The sequence below is a fragment of the Neophocaena asiaeorientalis genome, unplaced genomic scaffold (assembly GCF_003031525.2).
Source record: "Neophocaena asiaeorientalis asiaeorientalis breed wild unplaced genomic scaffold, Neophocaena_asiaeorientalis_V1.1 scaffold77, whole genome shotgun sequence".
NCBI lineage: Eukaryota > Metazoa > Chordata > Mammalia > Artiodactyla > Phocoenidae > Neophocaena > Neophocaena asiaeorientalis.
This window is the reverse complement of record NW_020174645.1, coordinates 7819877-7844346: the sequence shown is the minus strand read 5'-3', so window position 1 is coordinate 7844346 and position 24470 is coordinate 7819877. Positions and strand designations below refer to the sequence as shown.

Sequence of the window (24470 nt, the reverse complement as noted above, 5' to 3'; positions counted from 1 at the left end):
TCTCTCATTATTAAAGTTTTTATACTGATTACATGTTGAAATGGTTATATCTGTATATACTGAGCTAAATAAAATATACTATTACATTAATTTCATCTGTTTCTTTTTATTTTTAATGTGGTTACTAGAAAATTTTATATTATATATGTGGCTTTCACTGTATTTCTATTGGACAGCATTGTTTTAGAGCATTTTTCAAAGTCAAACCCAGATCTAGTTTGTGCCAATAACCCCTTGCTTCTTTCCTGGAGGGACTCTTAGACATCAGCCCAGAAGGGGAAACTGAGGCACACAGAATAACTTGTCTAGGTCACCAAGGCACACAGAGGCAGAGCTGGGACCAGAAGCTGGGAACCCTGAACTCCAGTCCAGAACCCATCCTCTCTTCACTTCAATGGCCTCCCTGTTGTCAGAGGGAAACTTATATATTGTGTTTTAGAGCAGGAAATGATAGGAATGAGTCTAACTCCATTAACTATTTTCCTAATAGCATGAGGTCCAGAGAGGTCAAATCACTCGTCCAAGGTCATAGAGCGACAGGGCTTCCTCAGCATCTATCTTCAATGCTGTAGCCCTCTGCCCTTTTTTATTAATGACATCATATATTAATACCATTATTTATAATATTAATAATAAAGTACATGTTACTGATAAATAATACTCACATTTATAAATTTTAATTATAAACATCATAATGATGGGTGCTTATCATGTACCAGGTACGGGGCCAAGCACTTTTGCAGGTTATTTCATTTATTTTTCATAATAACCTTATGAGCAGGATACTAGTCTCACTCCCACTGACAAAGATTACAAGGCTCAAAGAGGCACTGCGACTGCTACGGTCACACAGCCAGCAAGTAGTGCAGTTGGGCCCTGAACCCAGCAGTCCAGCTACACTCTCCTGCCTCCCTGGCTCCCTGCCCAGGTGGGGGATGGGGCCCCATCCCAGGATCCTGAGCCTGGAGGGACTGTGAAGGGTGATCTGGTTCACTTCTCTCTCTCAGTCCCTAATCCCTCCACAAAGGTGGCCTTGCCCACCTTCCAGGAGATTCTGTCATCTCCTTCAGTCCCCTCTAGAGGGAAAAGCTGCTGGGACCAGGGGGAGCACTAGTCGTTTCCGGTAAGGTGGGATCTGAGGGTGTTTTGGGATGGCTCAATGCCTGAGCCTCTGTCACTAGAGCTTCCAAACTGTAGATCATGTATAAATATGAGGTTAATAGTCATTTACACCATAGTAAAAATTAGTCTTTTTCTTCAATTCCTGACTCCCAAATCTATAGCAGGTCCTCCCTGGTAATTTTTTCTGAAAACATCCTATTGTTCACCTTTCCTAGAGCTCACTGAAGGTTGTAATGATACATTAATATAAGTACTCATTTAATAGTGACCTTCCCTGCTGGTCTGTAAGAGGTGCTAAGGGCAAGGACTTTGTCTTGTTCTCTTTGGTGCATGGTACAGAGTTGGTGCTCAATAAACATTTACTAAATGAAGAAATGTATTCTTCTACAATTAGAACTCTTTGAGAGTGGTTTCTTTTAGGAGTGGAATTCTCTCTGCTCATTCAAAGCCCAGCTCAAAGGCCACCTCTCTATAAAGTTTTCCCTAGGTAGAATTCCCTTTTCCCTCAGCCCCGTATTCATTCCTGTTTTACAGAATTAATTAGGTTGTTGCAAAATTATCTGGTTTGTGATTTTGAGCTCCCAAGGGCAGGGATGATAGCTTTAAACCCCTGTATCTCCTGACCCGAGCTCACTGTGCATACATGGCAAATATTTACTGAATTAGTACACTGAATAATAATGGAGGGCTCAGTTCCTGTGGGAAACAAGAGGGGAGAGAATGTCTCCTGGGAGGGAAGGAGGGCATGAGGCTTTAAGGACCTATGTCATTTGCTGTTTGGCAGGCTCTGGGTCTGAGCAGGATAATATGCAATACTTTACAAAGTATGTATGCTTGAAGTGTTTCATTTGATCCTCAATTCAGCACTGTGGGGTTAAGTATTAGGTTCCTTATCTGTAAAATAGGGATGAGACTCAGAAAGGTACAGTGATTTGCTCAATAACACACAGCCAAAGTGGGACTTGAACTCAGGTCTGTGTGATGCCCATGCCTGGGCTGTGGAGAGAGACTTCAGGCATTCCACCCTTCCAGGCTCCTCCTTCCTCTTCTCTCTTGGGGGTCAAGAGACTCTCCTCTCTGGCACCACAGAGGCACCAGAGACATTTCTTGCTCAACAGGCTTGGTGGGGAGTGCCTCAGAGATGGTCCTCGAAATCCCATCAACCCTTCTCTGCAGGGTTCTCAGGAAGCCCTTCTGCGGTCTCCTTGGAAACTGCTGAACTCAGCCAGTCAATGCCCTCAGCCAGCGCTGGGACTAAATTCCCGGGCAGCCCAGCCCACCGCAGGTCAGCTACTCCTAAGACTAGGGACTGGTGAGTAGGAGAAGGCACCATAGAAATAGGAATCACCCATTCCCTGAGGTGGATGGTGCCCGAGGGGCTGCCACAGGGGTTTCCTTTGGCCTTAGGAGTGGGAGAGGCCAAGAGCCCCAAATCGGGGCTCTGACACAAGGTTCAGTGGGTAGTTAAGGTTCCTCAGGCCTGTGCCCCAAACACCATTCCCTGTCCCTTCACAGACGCGGAGCAAACTGGGTGAAGTCATAATAAAGACAGTGACAATAATAATGTCAACACCTACCACAAACTGTGTGCCAGGTATTTTATGTAAATACGTTGGCCCATCAAATCCTCAGGACAACTATATGAAGTAGATCCCATTATGGTTCCCATTTTATAAGTTAGAAGACTTGACGCTCAGGGAGGTGAAGTCCCTTGCCCAGGCCTCACAGCTGGAAATGGTTGAGCTGGGATTTATCAATAGATCCAGGTCTGCCTATGTTATAAAGCAATATGGTCCTCTTATCTCCCAGAGGCCACTCTGGGCTCCCTCCAGGCCCCGGGACAGGGAAGGGGGCCCGGCTGAGACCCCTTCCCACCCTCCCAGTGGCCACCCACTCAGTATCCCTACCTGTAGTTGTGGAACCAGTTGATGACGGTGTTGGTCTTGAGGTTGAGCTGGAAGGAGAGGAGCTCTATGGTCTGCTGGGAGGGGTAAGGCTCCAGCTGGTAGGCCTTTCTCAGCGCCTCCTTCTCCTCAGGGGCCAGCACTACTCGCGGCTTCTTGATTTGCAGGAGGCTCAGGTCCTGGGGCTGCAGGCAGGGGCTGGGGCACTCGGAGCGGGTGGCTGGAGACTCACTGTCTGAGCCGTGGGCTGAGAGCGGCCGACCAGAGGCCCATTGCTACCCGAGCTGAACCAAGCATCAGCTAGCGGTCCTCAAAGCCCTCCATGCCCCAAACGTTGGGACCCCCACGCAGTCTCAGCCTTTTCTCCTTTCTTACTCTCCTTTCACTTCCTCCGAGCGAGACGCGCTCGCCTACCCACACCTGGTCATTAGCACTGTAATTGTTAACATATGTAGAAGGTTCGCCTCACAGACAGGAAGGAAGTGCTCGAAAAAGGGTGCTCTGGAGCATTCTCTTGATTGTCAGAAGTGTCCCTGAATTTCACTACTTTTGTTGGGGGCAGGGGCAGGACATTAATTTTAAACGAACACAGTAATTGCATGATGCATCTCAGCCTCAAATTGTCAAAATGTAGGGGAAAAAAGGCACACCTCAGAATGGAGGAAGTAAGGCATTAGCGTCTCATTTAATCCTCACAGCAATGCCCTGAGGTAGATGCTGTGACTCCTACTTTCAGATGAAGTAGAATGAGGCACAGAGAAAGGAAGTAACTTGCCCAAGGTCACACAGCCAGGAAGTGGCAGGACAACTTCTCAACTGTACAGCTGTCTGATGCCAACAGCCAGACTCGGCCCTGCCCCATGTGCCGCTTACAGCTTGGCTTGACCCTGGGCCCTCATCATGAACTGCCTTGGCGCCCTGGATGATGACTTTCCAACTCCTTGTATCTTATTTCCCAACTGGACCCTGAGCTTTTTAAGATCCAGGAATCCCTTATTCACAGCATGAGACTGGGAGGGCACAAACAGGTACTCAATGCCAGCTCATTTTTTCAGGGATATAAAATAATATTAGACCATGTAAGAATCTGCAATTTCTTGTCCACTTCCACAAGGGAGGATTCTTGTTTGCTGGGTCAATTCTGTGCTTTGTTGTGTAGAAGCTGGGCAATGGGCAAAGGAGGTAATACAATAGGGAGGTGATGCAGAGGATGGAGGGATCAGAGAGAAAGGGGGTTTTGCGGAATATACAAAAGATTTTGGAGTAGCTGTCGGTGTGGGGAAGGATGCTGAGAGATGGGCTATTGGAATTTTCAGGGGAAAAGTAGTAAATGTTTTAACGGCTTGCAGTTATATTCTGTGGAATTGCTATTTCTTGCAGTCCCACACCAGACTGAGACTGGACTCACTGGGACCCTGAGTTTATCTGGGTTTATCTGGGACCCTGAGTTTACCCAGTGCTTACCTTTTTTCTCCAGCTTCTTCATGTCCCTCAGCTTCTCCACATTGTGGGGGTCATTGAGCCACAGCTGCATGCGCACAAAGGGCTCCCGCCCCTTCAGGCTCAGCTTGTGCCAGGGTTTTGGTCGGGACAGCAGGTCAGACACGGAGCCCTGTGTCAGCCCCAGGATGCTCTCCCCAAATAGCCGCTGCCCTGGAGACAGGGGAGGAGGGCAACCTGTAACCCCCAGGCTGGGCAGAGGTGCTCCCAGGAGATGCAAGAAATAGGCCAGAGACATGGGAGAACCTAGGGAATGTCTCCACTGACTCAGGAGGGAGGACTAGACACATGGGGGAACCCACACCCAGTGTGTATCTGGAAGAGACCTTTGTGCAAAATATGAGATGGGGGCAGGCAGACAGCTACCAAACAAAAATGCTTTCATGATTTAGATGTTCTTCACTCCTAGGGGATCCCTGAAATTGTCTGCAAACTTCATGTGTACAAATTAGTATCACCTTGTCAGAGAGCAAGTTGACAGGTTTTATCAAAATGTCAGTGTGCATATCCTCTGATCCAGCAATTCCACTGCCTGGGATTTATCCTCCAGTTGTATTTGCCCAAGGGCACAAAGACACATACAGACACAGTTTCAGAGGCAGCAGGAAATTGGGAACAAGCAAAATGCTCATCAGTTGGGTAAAAAATGTGGGGCATCCATGGCCTGAAAAATTTTGCAACAGTGACAAAGAATGCAGGTGGTCTATTCATTCTAAACTGGAAGGGTGTCCACAAAGTGTTAATTTTTAAAAAGCAAGTATAAGGACAGCCTGTGTGTAATTTCATCTATCTAGAAAAAAGAAAAGAAGAAACTAGGTGAACATATATTCTTGTATGTGTTCAGAAAGTGTCAGAGAACCGGGAGGCAGGGGAGATTTTACTTTTTTATTTAAATTTTAATTCTTTTTTTCTGTACTATTTGATATTTTTAAATAAAGATGCCTTGTTTTTATTATAGAAATTGTAGTGAAAAGTTGGGGCTTGTGTGTATCCCTCTGGGAGGGGGGCTTGACGCCCATTGGAGACTTGGAGGAGTTTGTGATTCAAAAAATTAAAGAATCCAGATTTCTCCTCTGAGCCCCCAGCACTGGATCAGGATTGTGTTAGAGTCTCACTGTTACTGGGATTCTCTAAGTCCTCCTGGAAGGCAGTTTTGAAAGCTGTGGGCTCAGGATTTTAGGTCCTTTTCAGGCCCGTACTGACCTCCCTTGTGTTCCACTCTAGAGACCCAGGTCATTGTCAGATGCCTCCCAGAGGGTCCTGGATGCCCCAGGGCTGACTGGCACCTGCAGGCAGGACCCCAGTGCCTGGGATCTCACTGCCAGCACTTTCCTTAAGGCAAGTTGGAGCCAAGCATCCCTGATTGCCACCACCCTGTACCTAGGTTGTTGTCTGTGAGGACCTCTTTGACCCTCTTGGTGATGGAGTACGTGTCCAGCTCGGGGGACATGGCCACAATCTCCTGGATGCCCGCTGTGGTCTGGCTGCCTGAGTACATCTTTCCACCCAGCGAGGAGCTGGAGCGTCCCTCCGGCTGCTGGTTCTCCTTGCTGCTCTCCAGTGTCAGACTCAGGGGCTCCTGGGATGTCTTCTCCGGTGGCTCCGTGGGACTAGGGGGTGGGGATGGCGAGGACCTTGGTTCAGTGGGACTGGCTGTGGGCCACAGAGAGACAGAGAAGGCGGTTACTGCAATCTGGCATTGATACACATGGTTTGGGCAGGCTTGTTTGCTAGAGCCAAGAGTTGGCAGCACCCCTTTTGCAACCACCATAGTAATATCTCAGGCAAGGACCGTCCTGGATGTGAAAACTAGCGGATGAAAGTTAGATGAGGAATAGGATACCCACATAGTCCCAAAGTATCTCCCCACAAGATACTTATTAATTACAAAGGGAAAAATAGTAACTTTACAGTACAGCTACCTGCCAGACACCACCTTAACCAAGTGATCAAAGTTAGCATCACCAATCATAGGACAAATAAACAACTGGTGCCTCCTGATACAATGTACTGAGAAGGACACAGCATCACTTCTGTGATATTCCTGCCCAAAGTGCACAGTCTGAATCTAACCACGAGGAAGCATCAGACAAAGGTGAACTGAGCCAGTCTACAACGTAACTGGCTTCTAGTCTTGAAAAATGTCAAAACTGAAAAACAAAGAGAGGCAGAAGAATGGTCCAAACTGAAAGAGACTGAAGAGACATGACGACTAACTACAAGTTATTCTGAATCTGATCCTGGACAGGGAAAAATAAAATTATATAAAGGTGATTACTGGGACAACAGAGGAAAGTTGAATATAGATGGTGGGTTATGTAACAGTATTGTTATTATTGTAAAATTTCTCATGCTTGGGAAATACTTGTTGGAAACATTTAGGGGTAAAGGGACATGATGTCTTCAATTAATTTCTCAAATGGTCGAGAGAGAAAGAGTACAAATATGGCAAAATTAGCAACTGGTGAATCTGTGTGTAGGGTCTAGGAAGTTGGTTGTTCTATGACTTCAACTCTTTGGTAAATTAGAAATTACATCAAAATTGAATGTTAAGGAAAAAAAGGAGTTGGCAATGACCTACAAGCCCAACTACTGGGCGTCAGCTAAATAAAATACAATGAGTCCCTGCAGCAATTAAAAATAATGTAATGAAAAGATGTCCACATAAGATGAGTAAGTTCTGGGATCTGATACACAGCACGGTGGCCGTAGTTAACAATCCTGTACTATATGACAGTTGCTGTGAGAGCACAGCTTTAATGTTCTCACTATAACAACAAAATGGTAATTATGTGAGGGGAAGGATGTGTTAACTAACCTTACCATGGTAAACATTTTGCAATATATACATCTCTCAAATTGTTACACTGTCTACCTTGAACTTACACGGTGTTCTATGTCAAATATATCTCAATAAAACTGAAAAAAGAACAAGAAAAGATGTCCACAGTACCTTGGCATGTTAAAAGAAAGTGAGTTTTAAAACCACATTTTTCATTTGTCGAAAGACATTTTGTGTGAACGTATATTTAAAAACCACTTAGAAGTTATCTTGGGTGGGATGACTTTGTCGAACCTCAGTTCCTGAATCTGTTAAATGGGGCCGTGAGACAAACAGCGCTACACTTGCAACTATCCTACTCAGGGCCTGGAGAGGACTCGAGATGATGCGGATCACCTCTTGAGGAATCAGAGTCACCCACTGGACTTTCCAGCGTGAGCTGAGCCTCTGGACAATCGAGGGAAGGCAGGGGACGTGCCTAGGGAGGTGCCCCTAATAGGGAGGGGCGTGTGGTACAGGGTGTCTAGGAATCCCTGTGCCGGTCCACAAGGTGCCTTCCAGCGAAGTAGGAAAAGGTACCTCTTCCTCAAAGTGTTTAACTGGTGCCTGATGGAAATTTGTTAAGATAAACATAAAAATGTATGATAAGTAGGAAGTAAAGGGAGCCCCATAACCATCCTGCAGTGGCTTTGATTCTAGAAAGGACATCCTGAGCCTCTCTCTGCTCTAGATGGGTTCTTCCTTCCCTGTGGCCAACAAGTAGATCACTCTGATCAGACCGCTCTCATGCTTCAGAACCTTCAATGGCTCCCCACTGCCCCTTGCACAAGAAATGTGTACCTCCTTGTCCTGGTGTTTAAGGCTCTGGACTCTGTTGTCCCTGCCCACCTCACAGACCTGGAGCAATTCACAGTCCCCTCAGTTACCCCTCTCCCCACAAACCTCCTAGGCTCTTCTAAACCCCTGTGCCTTTGTTTAGGCTGGTCTTCCCACTCTGAAAGCCTTCCTCCTAACCTTGAACTCCTATATATCCTTGAAGACCCAGTCCCAAATGCCCCTTCGCTGAGGTGTACATCTTTGGGGTCTAAGAGCACCTTGACTACAAATTGTCACGCTTCACTCTAATTCCTTGCTTGTGCCAGATCTCTTCCTTACTAGATACAAAAACAACAACGATGATGGTGACGACAATAATTCATGAAGCTTACTTTTACTGAGCACTTACATGCCTAGCATAGTGCTATGTGTTTTACACCCATGATGTCAAGTCACCTTCATAACACCCCTAGGAGGTAGGTATGATGGTATCCCCTTTTACAGATGAGGCAACTGAGGCTCAGAGAGGTCAGGCAATATGTCTAAGGTCACAGAGTGGCTAGTGGCAAAACCAGGACTTCAGCTCAGGTATGCTTATGCCCGACATGGTCTTCTCATCCACTAAATGCCAACCCCTGGAAGGCAGAGAACATACGTTAGTCTTAGAGCCTGGGGAAGCAGGAGGTGCTTTTGAGTGAATACATTTCAGTCAGGACCACTCAAATCTCTGTTTCCACAAACCTGGGGTCCTGGTGTCTTGATCTGTGGGTAAGCAGGGGACAAGATGTCCACCCTCATCTGCACTTACCTCCCTTCCCAAACTGTGTATGATCCTGCCTCCCAGCCTTTGCTTTTGCTGTTTCTTATGCCAAGAACACTATTCTTGATTGTCTTTGCCTAACTCTATCCCTACCTCAAATCCTTCCATTACAAAGAAAAAACAAACAAACAATTAGACATTGGGGAAATGCCAATAAAAATTATGAGATACCACTTCATACCCACTAGGATGGCTACAGTAAAAAATAGAAAAATAGCAAGTGTTGGCTTACTGTTGGAATGTAAAATGCTGCAATTGCTATGGAAAACAGTTTGGAAACTCCTCAATAAGTTAAACATAGAATTACCATGTGACCCAGCAATTCCACTCCTAGATATACAGCCAAAGGAATTGAAAACGGGTGATCAAAGACATGTTCATGTTCAACATTATTCACAGTAGCCAAAAAGTGGCTTACCGCTCCAATGGGATATTATTTAGCCATAAAGAGGAATGAAATTCTGACACAAGCTATAGCATAGAAGAATCTTCAAAACATCATGCCAAGTAAACGAAGCCAGACACAAAAGACCACATATTATCTTGATTCCACTGATATGAAATGCCCAGAACAGGTAAATCCATAGAGTCAGAATGCAGGCTTGCTGGTTGCCAGGGGATTTGGGGGAGGAGGAAGTGGAAGTGACTGCAAATGGGTATGGGATTTCCTTCTGGGGTGATGAAAATGTCCTAGAATTGTACAGAGGTGATGGTTGCACAACACTGTGAATGTACTAAATGCCACTGAATCGTACACTTAAAAAAATGGCTAAAATGGTAAATCTGGTTTGTGAATTTTACCACAGTGAAAATGAATTAATTACAATACACCACCACACCAAAAAAAAAAAAGAAAAAAAGGATTTGGGACCCTTTCACAAGTGTAGGCTCTAAGGTGGAAACCGTAGGAGGCAGGGGGGTCTAACAGCTACCAGTCTTGCGTTCTAATCCTGGCTCTGCCACTAACTGGCCAGTGACCTTGGGCAAGTCACTGTGCTATTCAGACCCTCGATTTCTTCTTTTGTAAAACTGAAGGACAAAGAGTCCCTCTGGTCAAGATTAACACAAGGATTAAAGAAGAAAACACTGTAAGTGGTTAGCACTGTGTGTGACAAATGACCGCCGTCATTATAACAGTTGTATTAGTCCTCAATTATAAAATATTTCAAAGCTATAGAAATGTACAGAAAAGTCCTCCCTCCCTTCCCTGGGCCTATCACCTTAATAGATGTTAACACTGCCCTATTTGCTTCAAATTTCCCTGTTTGTTTTAAAGAAAAAAAGGAACAGAGACAGCCAGAGCCCTTTGGTCCCCTCCCAGTCTCTTCCTGGCCCCTCCCTGCCCAGAGCAGCCCCTCCTCGCAGGCAGGTGGGTGGTGGCACCTTTTTTCATTTCTTGTCTGTGGGCATTAACTTCTAAAATAAACACCATCACTGGGAGGTAAGATTTTGTTCCCTGACATTATGTTTCAGGTACTATTCCTGTTGATACCCATTGATCTGGTTCATTTCTATGAACCTGAGATATGGTTTTTGTCCTATTGACCAATCCCCACTTTAGAAATGGACAAACTGACTGAGCTGAGGTCCTTGGACTCAGAGTCTGGCGTCTCTTTGTCTCTGCCTTTCTCTGGCCTCAGCAGGTAGGTCAGATGTCCTGTCCTGGCAGCCATCCCCGTCACGGTCTGGGTAGGCATCTCACCAGGGCCTTGATGGATCTGCCCACTGACTGTCACTGGGGAGGGAGCTTGAGCTCCCTGGAGTCCCCACCTCAGGGCCCCAATCCCTCTACTCTCAGGCTCTGTAACTCTGGGCAACTCTCTGAGCCTCAGTTTCCTCACCCAGGAAAAGTTCAGACTCCACCCTGCCTGTGCATCATTAATGGATGGATAACAGCTGCCCAAGGCCCTATGCTAAGAAGGATTCTGAGGCTGCATGCTGGATTGCTGGGAGAAAGAGATCAATCGGCAGACTCCTGACGGGATGGGAAGGAAGGTGGGGCTCCCCATGCAAAGTATTTTTTCCACTTGCTCCACGCACCCGGGTGCCACCTAGAGGTTTAAAACCAGTGCCTGTCTGGCTGAAGGAAGGATGAAAGGGGAGCAGGGACACAACTAGGAGCAACCTGCACTCTTTCAGGGCAGCAGCAGTGGCGCCGGGGCTGTGGGGACGCAGAGGGGAGCAGACCCGGGCAGTGAAGCCACTGCACAGACTGGAAGAGTGAGGGCTCTTGGCACTTCTGGGGCCCTGTCTACACTCACCCTGGGAGGCGCTGGGCTGCTGGCTGACGGCCTGGCCGAGCTGGTCCGAGAGCCACAGCTGCATACGGATGAAGGGCTCCCGCCCCTTCTGCGTCAGCTTGCTCCACGGCTTCGGCCGGGACAGCATGTCACTCACACTGCCCTGAGACAGACCCAGCACCTGGGGATGGGCAGGGCAGGAAGGGTAGGTCAGCAGGTCTCCCCAAGAACCTTAAGGCCCACTGTTCACTCCTGTTCTGAGAGGCCAGGGCTGCCTTCATGTGTTCTTCACTCCCCAGCTGTCTGCTGTGTGCCTGTGCTGTACCCCCCACCTGCAGTGCCCTTCCTGATTTCCCTCCATCTAAAAATCCTGCCTCAGGACTTCCATGGCAGTCCAGTGGTTAAGGCTTTGCCTCCCAATGCAGATTCCTGGATGGAGAACTAAGATCCCACATGCCGCACGGGCAAAAAACCAAAACGTAAAACAGAAGCAATATTGTAACAAATTCAATAAAGACTTTAAAAATGGTCCACATCAAAAAAATCTTAAAAAAAAAAATCCTGCTTGGACTCTAAGACCCCTTAAGTGCCCCCTCCTCCAGGAAGCCTTCCTGTGTCTCCCATTCAGGTCATTTCGCCTTCCTCTGAGCTTATGACCCTTTGCCTGCTCTTCTGCTATGGCCGGAGGTGATGTTTAAAACTACTTAACACGGACTTCCCTGGTGGCACAGTGGTTAAGACTCCACGCTCCCAATGCAGGGTGGCTGGGTTCGATCCCAGGTCAGGGAACTAGATCCCACATGCATGTCGCAACTAAGAGTTTGCATGCTGCAACTAAGAAGCCCATGAGCCGCAACTAAGGAGCATGCCTGCTGCAACTAAGACCCGGCACAACCAAATTAATTAATTAAAAAATAAATCTACATTTTAAAAAGAAATAAAACTACTTAACAACTGGTACCAACCAATCAGGAGACCACCCCCCCGCCCCCGCAAGCTAGGCTGAACCTTAACCCTTTAGTGGATGGACCATGGGAAGGGTGGAGGGTACCCGAGCAGGGTCGGGTAGGTGGCTATTTCCTAACCAGATGGAAGGGTTTCACAGCTTTAAAAACCGCGTTGCCCTTGGCTCCCCTTCCTCCAGTGCCCAGAGACAGCTGGAAACAGGAAAAAGGGATTTTGGGGTCACACAGACCAGGGTCCGAATCCTGCTTCTGCCCAGTTCTTGCACACACGCACGCGCGCGCACACACTCACACACGCATTCTTTCCAGACCATGGACGTGGGATGGGGGTCCTCCCTCCCCAGGTCCCGTGCTCCAGGCCCCGGAGCCTCCGAGGGTGGGCCCCGCCATCTTCACCTTCTCCCCGAAGATCCTCTGGCAGATTCCATTCTTGGCCAGCTTCTCCTTGACCTGGCGCGTCAGCTCCAGGGTGTCCACCTCACGGTACATGTAGAGCTCGTATTGCTCGGGGGTCAGGGGCGGCACGGTGGGCTTCAGCGTGCGGGGCACGTAGGCCGGGTAGTAGGCCAGTCGCCCACCGCTGCCCCCCTCGGGGCCGCCCCCCTCGGCCTTGAGCTCACCCACCCTGGGGGGCTCGTCCTCACTCCCGGCCGCTTCCTCCTCGGGGGCCGTGGGCGCCTCGTCCCCACGGGGCCAGGCCCGCCCGCTGGGCTGGCCGGAGTAGCTGGAGGAGGAGGAGGAGAGTGAGGGCGAGACGGAGGCGTAGGGGCGGCTGAGGAGGCCGCGGTCCGAAGCCCAGTGGTGGTCGAAGTAGCCGGCATCGCCGATCTCTGACTTGACCTTCCGGATGATGCTCTGCACAAAGGCGGCCGGGGACAGGACCGTGAGGGATGTCTGTGTGGCACTGCTGCTGGTCCCCCCACTGCCGACACCACCGCCGCCGACACCACTCTCCTCCTGCTTGACATGGGTCGGGGCCCCGTTCTGGCTCATGGCGGCCAGTGAGGGCCGCTCTGGGGGCGAGGGAGGCACCGAGCGGCCGCGGGGGCCTGCCTCCATCTCCAGTAGGGCCTGCTGCTGCGCTTGCATCTCGCGGCGTGCTTGTTCCAGAATGTTCTTGATGGCATCTTCTGAGGTGCTGGCGGGGGCTGTGCCATTGGTGATGCTCAGTGGGGCTGTCGAGTTCTTGGGCTCACCTGTGGGAAAGATGATAGGGTGGCTGGAGGCCCATGGTCAGAGCATGGATTGAAGGGCAAAGATGTTCACAGCACAGTATTTATACCAGCAAAATGTTGGAGGCAACCTCTTTGTCCAACAGCTGGGGATTGGTTAAGTAAATTAGGGTCCATCCCCATGACAGAATATTAGGCAGCCATTAAAAATCAGGTTGACAAATTATACTCCAATAAAGATGTTAAAAAAAAAAAAAAGGAAACAGAAAAAAAATCAGGTGGACAGTGAGATTTTAGCACATGTGGAGAAAGTGCTCATGGGGATAATGTAATATTAAAAAAAGACTTGTCTTTTGCATATGCTGTGATCCATCTATGCAGATAAAAGCAAGTCCCAGAAGAAGACACACAGTATAACCTGCTTTCTAACTGAGCTGCGAAATAAGCAATGTATCACATAGTGAAAACTCTTTTTTTTTTTAAGAGTGGTAAACAAAAAGGAACAACAGAACATTGTTTCCCTCTGCCCTGTTAGTGGCCTTTCCCATGCTGAGGTCTCCCCACCCCTGGACCAACCCATATCAACACAGCCCTTCCTCTATTACCTGGTTGTGCAGTCTATACCCTAGTGGATCCTCACAGCCCCAATTTTAATTTCCAATTAAAAAGCAATAGAGCAATGGAATATTATTCAGCCATAAAAAGGAATGAAGCACTGATACATGCTACCATATGGAATAATCTTGAAAACATCATGCTAAGTGAAAGAAGCCGGACACAAAAGGCCACATATTGTATGGTTTCCATTCCTATGAAATATCCAGAATAGGTAGATTCATAGACACAGAAAGTAGACTGGTGGTTCCCTGGGGCTTAAGGGAGGTGGAGAGTAGGGAGTGACTGCTAATAGGTACAGTGTTTCCTTTTCAGGGTGATGAAGATGGTTTGGAACTAGACAGAAGCAGTGGTTGCACAACACTGTAAGTATACTAGACACCACTGAATTGTTCACTTTGAAATGGTTAATTTTATGTTATATGAATGTTACCTCAATTTTAAAAAAAGTAGGGGCTTCCCTGGCTGGCACAGTAGTTAAGAATCCGCCTGCCAATGCAGGGGACACGGGTTCGAGCCCTGGTCCTGGAAGATCCCACACGCCACGGAGCAACTAAGCCCGTGCATCACAACTACTGAGGCCCGTGCGTCTAGAGCCTGTGCTCCGCATCAAGAGAAGCCACTGCGATGAGAAGCCCGCACACCGCAACGAAGAGTAGCCCCCACTTGCCACAACTAGAGAAAGCCCGCGCACAGCAATGAAGACCCAACGCAGCCAAAAACAAATAAATAAAATAAATAAATGTATTAAAAAAAAAGTAATACATGCCTATTGTGGACAGCTAAGAATGCACAGAAAATTAAGATGAAAATAAAAATCCCCTCTAATCTTTCCCCCAGAGGCAACCACATGAAATTTTCTCATGTTTTTCCTTCCAATCTGTTTTCTAACAACATTCATGGGATGGTCACACTTGATATGCGGGAGTGTGGCCTGGTTTGCCCTCACTTGGTGTCAACATGAGTGTTTTTTCCTATGATTATAAGTTCTTCTATCTTTAATGGCTGCACACACCACTGAGGAAATACCCTGTGCTTTACTTACCTGATCCCCCACTGCTAGATACTCAGATTGTTTCTAGTTTGTCACTGTTGGAAACAATGATAAAGAGATAGCTTGTATATAAAATTTTGCCCCCATTCTGGACATTTCCTTTGATTCCCAAAAGTAGAGCTCCTAAGTTAGTGTCAACCACATTCATTTCCTTCCCAGAGGACTGCTAATTGCTCCCTGCTTAGCCTTCACTCTCGTCAGGGGCATGGCGGGGATAACCTGGCACTCTTCCTCTTGTTGAACTCTTCACAGACCCTTCACAGGAAACCCCCAACTATGCAAAGGTTTCCCTCTATGATGTTGCCTTTTTAATTTCTTTGCTGCCTTGTTTCTGACCCCACAGTGGGAGAGCACTGTACAGGGAGTCAGGAGACCTGGGTTCTCCTTTGGTCTCTGAGTAACTGTGAGTATGTCTCCTCCTCTTTGGCTTCAGTTTTCCTGTTCAGTGGGAGAGTTAGATTAAACTGTTTCTCATGATTCTTTTCCCCCCAATACTGTGTCTCATCTATATGTGTAAGCCCTATCTAGCACACAGTAGGCACTTAATAAATGTTTGGGACCGGTTTCATGGAAGACAGTTTTTCCATGGACTGGCCGGGGGATGGGGGTGGGGGGATGGTTCAGGCCAGCGATGGGTAGCCATGCGGAGCAGGGATGAAGCTTCGCTCGCTCACCCGCTGCTCACCTCCTGCTGTGCGCGGGCCCGGTTCCTAACAGGCTGTGGGCTGGTACCGGGCCATGTCCCGGGGGTTGGGGACCCCTGGTGTACACAGTAAGGGCTCAGCAGATTATATGGGTGGAGCAGTGGAGGCTCCCAGCAGGGTAAGCCCCTCTCTACCCTTTCCAGGGACGGGGAAGGGGAGGGATCTTGGGGAACTCCTGGCTTCCAGCAGCAATCAGAGGCTTGGGAATCGGGACATTTGCTCTGAGTCGCCACCATGGGGCAGCAGACAATGTAAAATGGAGTGGGAGTGCTGAAGCCAGCATCTAGTTCTAAGTCAGCTGTGGTCTACACTGTGTTGTACTACCTCATGCTGGGTGCAGGGATGTGACTAGGTCCCTGGCTGCAAGAATCCCCCAGACTGGTGGGAGGGACAGCCACATCAGCAGAGTCATTTGTAACATGAATAAATGCAACAATGGAGACATAATAATGATAATGTAATGAGGACAGCTAACTTTTCAGGGGCACCTTCTACATACTAGACCCCAGATGAGTGCTTGCCAGGCCTGATCTCATTTGATCCTCACACAACCTTAAGAAGGGAGTACAAATACTGTGTCCATTTTAAAGATGAGAAAATGAAGGCACAGAGAGGCTAAGCAATTTGCCCATGGTCACACGGTTAATAAATAGCAGAGACAAAATTTGCAGCCAGGTCACTCTGGCTCCAATGCACCAAACAATACGGTCATTATGGGGGATCCAAGGAGGGGTGGTATCCAATCCACCTGGATGGGAATGAGGGGCTTCCTGGAGATGACTTCCGAGTTGAGTTGTAAAGTATAAGCAGGAGTTGGCCAGATGAAAAGTGGCTGGGGTGAGGATGGCATTAGGGTCACAGGGAACAGGAATGAGAATAAGCATGACTATAAACAGTTCAGGTGAGAGGCACGGAGGGGTCAGGAGGAGTCTGAAGACTATAATAGGGCCTGTAGGCCTTGTTGGAGACTTGGGATTTTATCTGAGGGTAATGGGGAGCCATGGAAGGATTTCGAATAGTGATATGACCATGTGTATCCTCTAGAAAGATCCCTCTGGCCTCTGGGTGGAGAATGAGCCAGAGCATGGCCTAGAATGTCACTGGCAAGACCAGTAAATAGGCTACTGCAAGAGTCCCAGCAAGTGATGATGGTGGCTCACTAGGCTGGCGGCAGTTGGGGTGGGGATGGACAAGCTTGAAAGAAGCACTCAGAAGTTAAGTGACCCCTGGATGGGGTAAGGGTTAGGGTTAGGGTTAGCGTTAGGGTTAGGGTTGTTGGAATTTCCAGGAGTGGATTAACTCATCTAGGAAGAGTAAGAAAGTCAGAGGGCCTGGGGTGGAGCTCTGGGGGAACCCCACGTTTGAGGGGGTTGATGAAGAAAGTGCACTGTGATAGGCTAAATAATGGTCCCCCAAAGATATCTATGTCCCAATCCCTGGGACCTGTGAACATGTTACCTCACATGGCAAAAGGGAGTTTGCAGATGTGATTAGAGTTAAGAATTTTGAGATGAGGAGATTATCCTGGATTATCTGGGTGGACCCCACATAATCACAATGGTGCTTATAAGAGGGAGGCAGAAAGATGAGAGAGAGACAGAGACAGAGACTAAAGATGCTAAGATGAAGGAAGAGGCCAGAAGGCAAAGAAATCTGGGCGCCCTCTAGAAGCTGAAAAAGGCAAGGAAACAGATTTTCCCCTACAGCCTCCAGAAAGAGCGCAGCTGTAGCCCAGTGAGGCTGACTTTGGACTTCCGACTTCCAGAACTGTAGGATGATAAATTTATGCTGTTTTTAACCACTGAGCTCTGAGTGTAGCACCCACTGGGGAAGCGTAGGAGGCATGGTTTGAGAGGTGGGAGGAAGCCAGGGGAACAGTGTCTCACTGGGAACTAGAAAGTAAGGTGCAAGAAGGAACGTGAGACCGATGGTCGGGGGTGAGGCTCAGGCCTCTGTGCTTGACAAGCTCCTGTGTGAATACTGGTCACTGTGCCTCCTGAAAGTTGAGGACATTTGGACAACCCAGACCAGGAATGCCAACAGAACTCCGCAGTGAGGGCAATGTTCTGTGGGCATGCTGCCCAACATGGCCGCCACTCGTCACCTGTGCAACGTGGCTACTGCGGCTGAAGAACTGAGGTTTTAATTTCACTTAATTTTAGTTAATTTAAATGGATATAACCATACGTGGCTTGTAGCTCCATACCGGATAGGACCTGGCACTTTCCAGGCCTAGACCTCACTTGGCTGCAGGTCTGGAAAGAGGCAAAGAGGTTCTGACCTGCTTGGAATCCCCTCTGGAGTGGATGAAGGTGGACAAGGCCTTGCCTCCTGCTCAGAGCAGGCCCTGGAGGCCTCGGGCCTCAGCTGCTGTGGGGTCACACTCACCCCCCTTCTGCGACTCGATCTCCTTCTTGGCCTGCTCCAGGATGCTCTTGATGGCGTCATCCGAGCCGGTCTCTGGTGTGCGGATTCTCGGGGTGATACTGCCTGGGGGAGGAAAGGAGGCATCTGCTGTGGGGACCTGCATGTTGGGGACCAGTCCCTGGAGATGGGCAGGGTGACAGCCTGGTGCCCTCCTCTGAGGGCCAGACCGTGAGTATGTGTGGCAGGACCATCACTTTGCTAGTCTGTGTGACAAACTGTGGACCTACAAGTGATTCTAGCTTGAAATAATAATAACAACAACAAAACCCATTGACGGCAGCCACCATCAAAGCTAACAGTTCTCAAGAACTTACTACATGCTTTATGCTCATTTAACCCCCGCCATGAGGCTGACAGATGGGGAAACTGAGGCACAGAGCAGCTAAAGTGGATTGCCTGAGGTCACTCAGTAGATGAATGGCAGATCTGGACACAAACTCAGGTGTTTGTGAGGTCAAAACTTGGGCCCTTCACATGGATTACCCTAAAAACTGAGTCTGGCAAGGTTGGCAGTCACCCAGGCTGTCGTACAGATGGGTAAACTGAGGCTTGGAGGTACTCAGCGGGTATCTGCCAAGGCAGCCCCTGGGGCCCAGACTTTTCCCACCGTTATCAGCCTGAACGGCATCACAGCGGCCAGAGGGGGAAACTGAGGCACAGAAAGGCAGAGTCACTTGCCCCGAGTCACACGGCCGTGAGGTGGCAGACCCAAGGCTCTGAACCCCGAGCTGTGCTCTCAGACCCCAGCCAGCTCCATGCCCTGGGCTGGGTTGTGGAGACCAGGTCTGAGCCTGTGTGCCGCAGATGGGCCCTCGGCCGGCACTTACCTCGTTGCCGCACCTGGATGGTCCTCAGAGCCAGCACATTCTGCTCGTCCGACAGGAACTGCTTCATCTTGATGAAGGGCTCCTTGCCCTTCACCGTGAGCTTGCGCCAGGGCTTGGGCCGGGCCAGGATCTCGCTGACTGAGCCCTGGGACAGGCCCAACACGTAGTGGCCAAACACCCGCTGCCCGATGTTGTGTTTGAGCAGCTGCTCCTTCACCTGGAATGCGATCTCCGCCGTGTCCAGCTGCTCCTCCTCCGCCCCGGCCCCCGCTGTGGCCACGCCGCCGCCACTGCCCTCCGCTGGCTCAGGGCCCCCGGGCGGCTCAGGGCCAGGGGCTGGGGTGGCAGGGGCCGTGGGCGGCTTGGCGCCATAGAAGGCCGGGGGGAACACCAGCAGGCCTCCCGCCTCCCCCTTGAAGGCAGCCGGGGGCATCATATGCTTGGACAGCAGCGTGTCCCCTGCCAGTCTCTCCCCTGAAGCCAGGCTGGGGAAGGGGGACAGCGAGAAAGTCCGAGGGCCATCAGGGCCGAGGCCAGGGCCCAGCAAGGGCTGCCCTGGGCTGGGGGACAGGGGGTCTTCGGACCCTGGTGGCGGTGGGAGCTGTGGAGGGGATGGGTAGGACTGCTCCGTGCCCAGAGAATCCTTGATGGCAACATCCTCTGAAGGGTCTTCCTCTAGAACACCAAGGCAGACAGACAGAGGAAGAGAGGAGAGACAGAGAAAGACAGAGAGGTGGATAGTGATGGGGAGAGACAGAGACAGAGACAGGGAGAGAAATCACAGAGGGACACAGAGATAGGAAAACAGAAGTAACATGGGAGAGACAGAGACAGGCAGAGGCGGAGAGACAGAGACAGGCAGAGGCAGAGAGACAGAGACAGACAGAGACAGTGAAAGACAGAAAGCAACAGAAGGACAAAGAGATAGAAAGAGGGAGACAGAGAAACACATACAAAGAGACAGAAATTTGGAGGGAGAGGAAGGGGGCACAGGGCAGGAGGGAGTGGGGACAAGTGCTATAGGCGTCTGGTGGCGCGAGGCGCCAACGCTGGCTGTTTCTGCCACACACACGCCCTGCCCCCTTCTCTGATCCCCATCCTTCAAGGCTCGGGCCAAATGCTAGTTCTGGGGAGCCCCCCTCCCACCATCAAGCACATCAACTGAGCACTCGTTATGGGCCCCGCACCTTGCCCTGGGAGGATTAACCCCCATCCCAGAGCAGGACAGCCCACTTCCTGGGTGCTCGCCCTGCACCCCTTGTCTATGCGTTTGTATTTCCCATGCCGCTAACTTACTCCACCCGCACAGGGCCCATTACCACCCCCATCTCACAGATGAGGAAATGGAGGCAGCACACAGAAAGTGTCGGCTGGGGCCACATGGCTGAAAGGTCATGAAGCCACTGTGTGAGGAGAAGGGGCGATGTGGGGGAGACAGGCGTGTCTGCAGGCCGTGCCCAGGGGTCTGCTGTAGGGGGTGCGGTGTGAATGCCCTCCTTGTCCCGTGACCTCTTCTACTGCTCTCGAAGGCTAGGGCATAAGCAAGCCCTTCGGGGGACCTCAGGAGGCCCTGAGTGAGCTGTGTGTCCCTGAGTGTGGGCGTGGATGTGGGTGGCACCCTGTGGGACAGCTGCCTGCTGGCTTAGCTGTGGATGGCGCCCAGCTCAGCCCCTGGCACTCAGGAGGCCCTCAATCAACATGCCCGCCTTTTATCCATCATCCTCCGGCCCATGTGGAAGGCAGTGGTCTGAGGGCATGGAAGAGGCCAGAGACCCACGGGCAGCTCCCACCCCGGCCCCTCAGTCCCAAGAGCACCCCTCCTGCCCTACCAGGGCTGGCCAAAAGACCAGGCTTTTCTAGAAGGAATTTCTGCGCAGGGAAGAATGCCTCCTTTGCCATGAGCAGGGAGTCTTCGGGCTTTGCCATGCCCTGAGGAGACAAGAAGCAGGGCTGAGAGGGCATGGCTGGTACAAGGCTCTCAGGGGCAGCCTGCCCTGTGGGGAAAGTGGCGGGGACACTCACCTGGGGGAGGCTGCAGGTGTTGGAGGCCAGCTTCATGGCTTTGAGGATGCTGCCAGAGAAAGTGGAGAGAGTGTGAGGCCAGCCAGTTCCCCAGGCCGGGGGAGAGGCACTACGACCTGCTATCTTCCCTGATTGACAGCAAGGACCCCAGCCCCCAGGACCCCATGTAACACGGGACTCAATGGACAACAGGCCTTAAATAGTGGGCTTGTGAACTGGTCTGCTGTCACCTGGAGGAGTGTGGCTTGAGCTCATCTGATTAAGGCATCATCCCCCTGCCCAGTTACAGCACCAGCAAGGCTATGTTTTCCCACAGGCAGCTCTTGATGACAAAGGTCCGGGCATGACACCCAAGGTGCCAGTGGAGAGTTGACAAGGGTAACACAAAGCGGGGTCTGGTGGGAGGGAGGAAGATGGTGAACTTTGCCGAGGGCCCCTTGCTATCTTCCCAGTGGGGGGGCGGTCTATGGAGCCCCGCCCCACACAGTACCTCAGCTCTGTTTTAATTTCTTCATAGTCAGACTGTGCCTGGAGCTTCTCTTCCAGCTTCTAGAAGAACAAAGATGGTGAGGCTGGTCCACGTCCTTCTGCCTGGGGACTCCCCGCCCATCTCCCATCTGCCCACCTCCTCCCCAAGACCTACTTCGATGGCCTCCGACTTGGCCATGAGCTGCCGCTCTAGGTCTGCAATCTGGTTGGCGGAGGTCTCCTCCAGCTCCTGCAGAGAGTTCTGGAGGTGCCGCACATCCTTCAGCAGCCGCAGGATCTCCCGATCCTTGGAGGCCAGGGCAGCCTCAAGCCGAGGGCCCGAGCACAGAGCGAAGTTCACCTTATCCTGGGCACAAACAGGGGCTTGGAGGGGCCGGGAGGTGTGGGGCAGGGGGTTGCAGGGCTGCTGTGCTCCCTGGGGTGACTCAGCCCCTCTTACAGGCCTGTGGCTTTCCCCTTACCACTTCTAAGCCTTTGCTCAGGCTGGTCCCACCTGCCTGGATGTCTTTCCCTCTTTTCTTGAAAAGAAATAAGGAGGCAGAAAGAGTGGTCGGAGAAAGTATTTTGGAGGAAGCTATGTCTAAACTGTGATGAAGTTCAAGAACAAGTTAGTGATTTGGAAAGTTGCTTGGCAGCCTCTGCTAAAGGTGAAAATTCGGTGCCCTAAGTCCTGGTGGAATATATGCAGGAGAAATGTGGGCACTTGTGCACCAAGACACAGGATGTGAACGTTCACAGCAGCCCTCTCTGTAATAGCTCCAAACCTGAAACCCCCCAGAGGCCTACCCACCAGAAAGTGGACAGATTGTGGAATACTCACACAACAGAATACTAGACAGCAACAAAAACGAATAATCTACATTTACTTGCAACACAGTATGATGACTCTGCCAGATATATCATAGAGCCAAAGAAGCCAGACACCAAAGTGTACGCGTGATTCTATTAAGATCAGATATCAAAACAGGCAAAACCCATCTGTGCTGTTAGAAGTCAGGGGGAGTGGCACCTGGATGGGGTCATGAGGGAGGCTTCCAGGTGTTAGAATGTTTTATTGTTTTTTTTAAAAATATTTATTTATTTATTCATTCATTCATTTATTTATGGCTGCGTTGGGTCTTCATTGCTGCACGCGGGCTTTCTGTATTTGCGGTGAGCGGGGGCTACTCTTTGTTGCGGTGCGCGGGCTTCTCATTGTGGTGGCTTCTCTTGTGGAGCACAGGCTCTAGGTGCACGGGCTTCAGTAGTTGTGGCACACGGGCTCAGTAATTGTGGCTCAAGGGCTCTAGAGCACAGGCTCAGTAGTTGTGGTGCACAGGCTTAGTTGCTCTGCAGCATGTGGAATCTTCCCGGACCAGGGCTTGAACCCGTGTTCCCTGCATTGGCAGGCGGATTCTTAACCACTGTGCCACCAGGGAAGTCCCTAGAATGTTTTATTGTTGATCTGGATGCTGGTTATGGGCTGTGTTCACTTTGAAAAATTCCAAATGTTGTACACTTATGATATGCATGTTTTCCCTTGTGGATGTTATACTTCAATAACACATTTATTAAAAAGGAACAAAAAGAGCCCACATGCCGCCAACTACAGAGCCCACGCGCTCTGGAGCCCATGTGCCACAACTAGAGAGAATGAAGAGCCCGCACACCACAATGAAAGATACCACATGCCGCAACTAAGACCTGACACAGCCAAAACCAAAATAAATAAATATTTTTTTAAAAAAAGAAAAAAAGGAACAAAAAAGAACTAGTCAGTTGGGTGAGGAAGTGGTAGTTATAGGATGTTCCTGGCTGAGAGAACAGCAAAGGTTTGGGTTTCTAAATCGGGCCCAGGTCCCACTCCCGGCAGCAACAGACCCACAGGATTAGACCTGAGACCTTGCAGCCATGAGACACGTTAGGGTGATTCCTTCCTCATCCTAATTTGCCACCAGCCCCAAGCCCCACAGCTTCTCCGGGTTTTAGGAAATGGCCCCTTTGTCCTGGTTGAAGATGAAGAGGTTTCTCTTTGAGGGGACGTGAAGTTAGGCTGCCCTTGAGCTCAGTTACAAATGAATCTCAGCAGCATTACGAAGAAAAAAAAAACAAAGTACAACTGACCACTACCAACCCCAGCTATTCTTCTATGGAGCTAAATGCCAATTAAAACAGGAAGCGGATACCATTAACACATTAAATTAATTAGCATCGAGCACCACTGTTGTGCTCAGAAAAGCTCACCACCCCCCCTGGCCCAACCCAGCAAAGTTCCTCATGGCTGATTAGCACAGGCATTTGCTGGCTTCCACGGGGGTTAATTAAGAACCATCGGCAAATTCTCTCTGAGGCATCCTCATGAGCGCTCTTGCTCTCAGTCTTTCTTGTGTTCATTCTCTATGTCGTGCAGACATCAGGCACGTTGATACATACACACTGCCTCCTGGGACACAGGCACAGGTGCACACACCTACGGACACACACTGACACATGTACCTGTGGGGATACTCATGCTGAGAAGCACACGCAAGGAAATGCATAGGCACCAAGGAGACGTGTCACCATCACACACACAGATGTGTATGTGCTCAGAGGCCACATGCTCACGTGGGCAAGAACACCCTGGACATACCCCAAACACACTAGTAACAGTAACACTGCATTAAATATTTACTGAGCGTAGACTATAAACCAAGCACCACGTAATCCTCTCAATAACCCTATAAGGCAGGTCCTATTTATACAGATGAGGAAACTGAGGCACAGTTAGGTTAAGGATACAGTTATTTGCCCAAAGGTCACAAACAGACCCACATACACAGTAACACACGTTCAGAGAGACTCATTCCAATATTTAAACAGAAAGACAGATACAGACACAGGTCTATGTATCAGGGTGTCAGGTGAAATGAAAATTATGCCAGCCACTTCAGGTTCATGAATGGAGACTGCAAATCACCCTGGAGCAGACCTGTTATTATGTAAGCAATCATGAATTTCATTCCTTGATATCTGGAAAGAAATCTGGAAAG

General features: G+C 49.8%; 1 protein-coding gene across 1 annotated transcript in view; it reads right to left on the bottom strand.

Moving 5' to 3' along the window:
* CUX2 (cut like homeobox 2) overlaps positions 1-24470 on the bottom strand; it is a 261994-nt gene that overhangs the window by 3373 nt on the left and 234151 nt on the right. The window contains exons 11-21 of the mRNA XM_024758471.1: positions 21614-21805; positions 21461-21519; positions 20971-21019; positions 20778-20877; positions 18949-19623; positions 18083-18184; positions 12546-13345; positions 11206-11365; positions 5907-6179; positions 4353-4679; positions 3030-3273 (exon numbers count right to left, since the gene is read on the bottom strand). Coding sequence (XP_024614239.1) covers positions 3030-3273; positions 4353-4679; positions 5907-6179; positions 11206-11365; positions 12546-13345; positions 18083-18184; positions 18949-19623; positions 20778-20877; positions 20971-21019; positions 21461-21519; positions 21614-21805 — 2981 coding nt within the window. The remainder of the gene's footprint in view (positions 1-3029; positions 3274-4352; positions 4680-5906; positions 6180-11205; positions 11366-12545; positions 13346-18082; positions 18185-18948; positions 19624-20777; positions 20878-20970; positions 21020-21460; positions 21520-21613; positions 21806-24470) is intronic.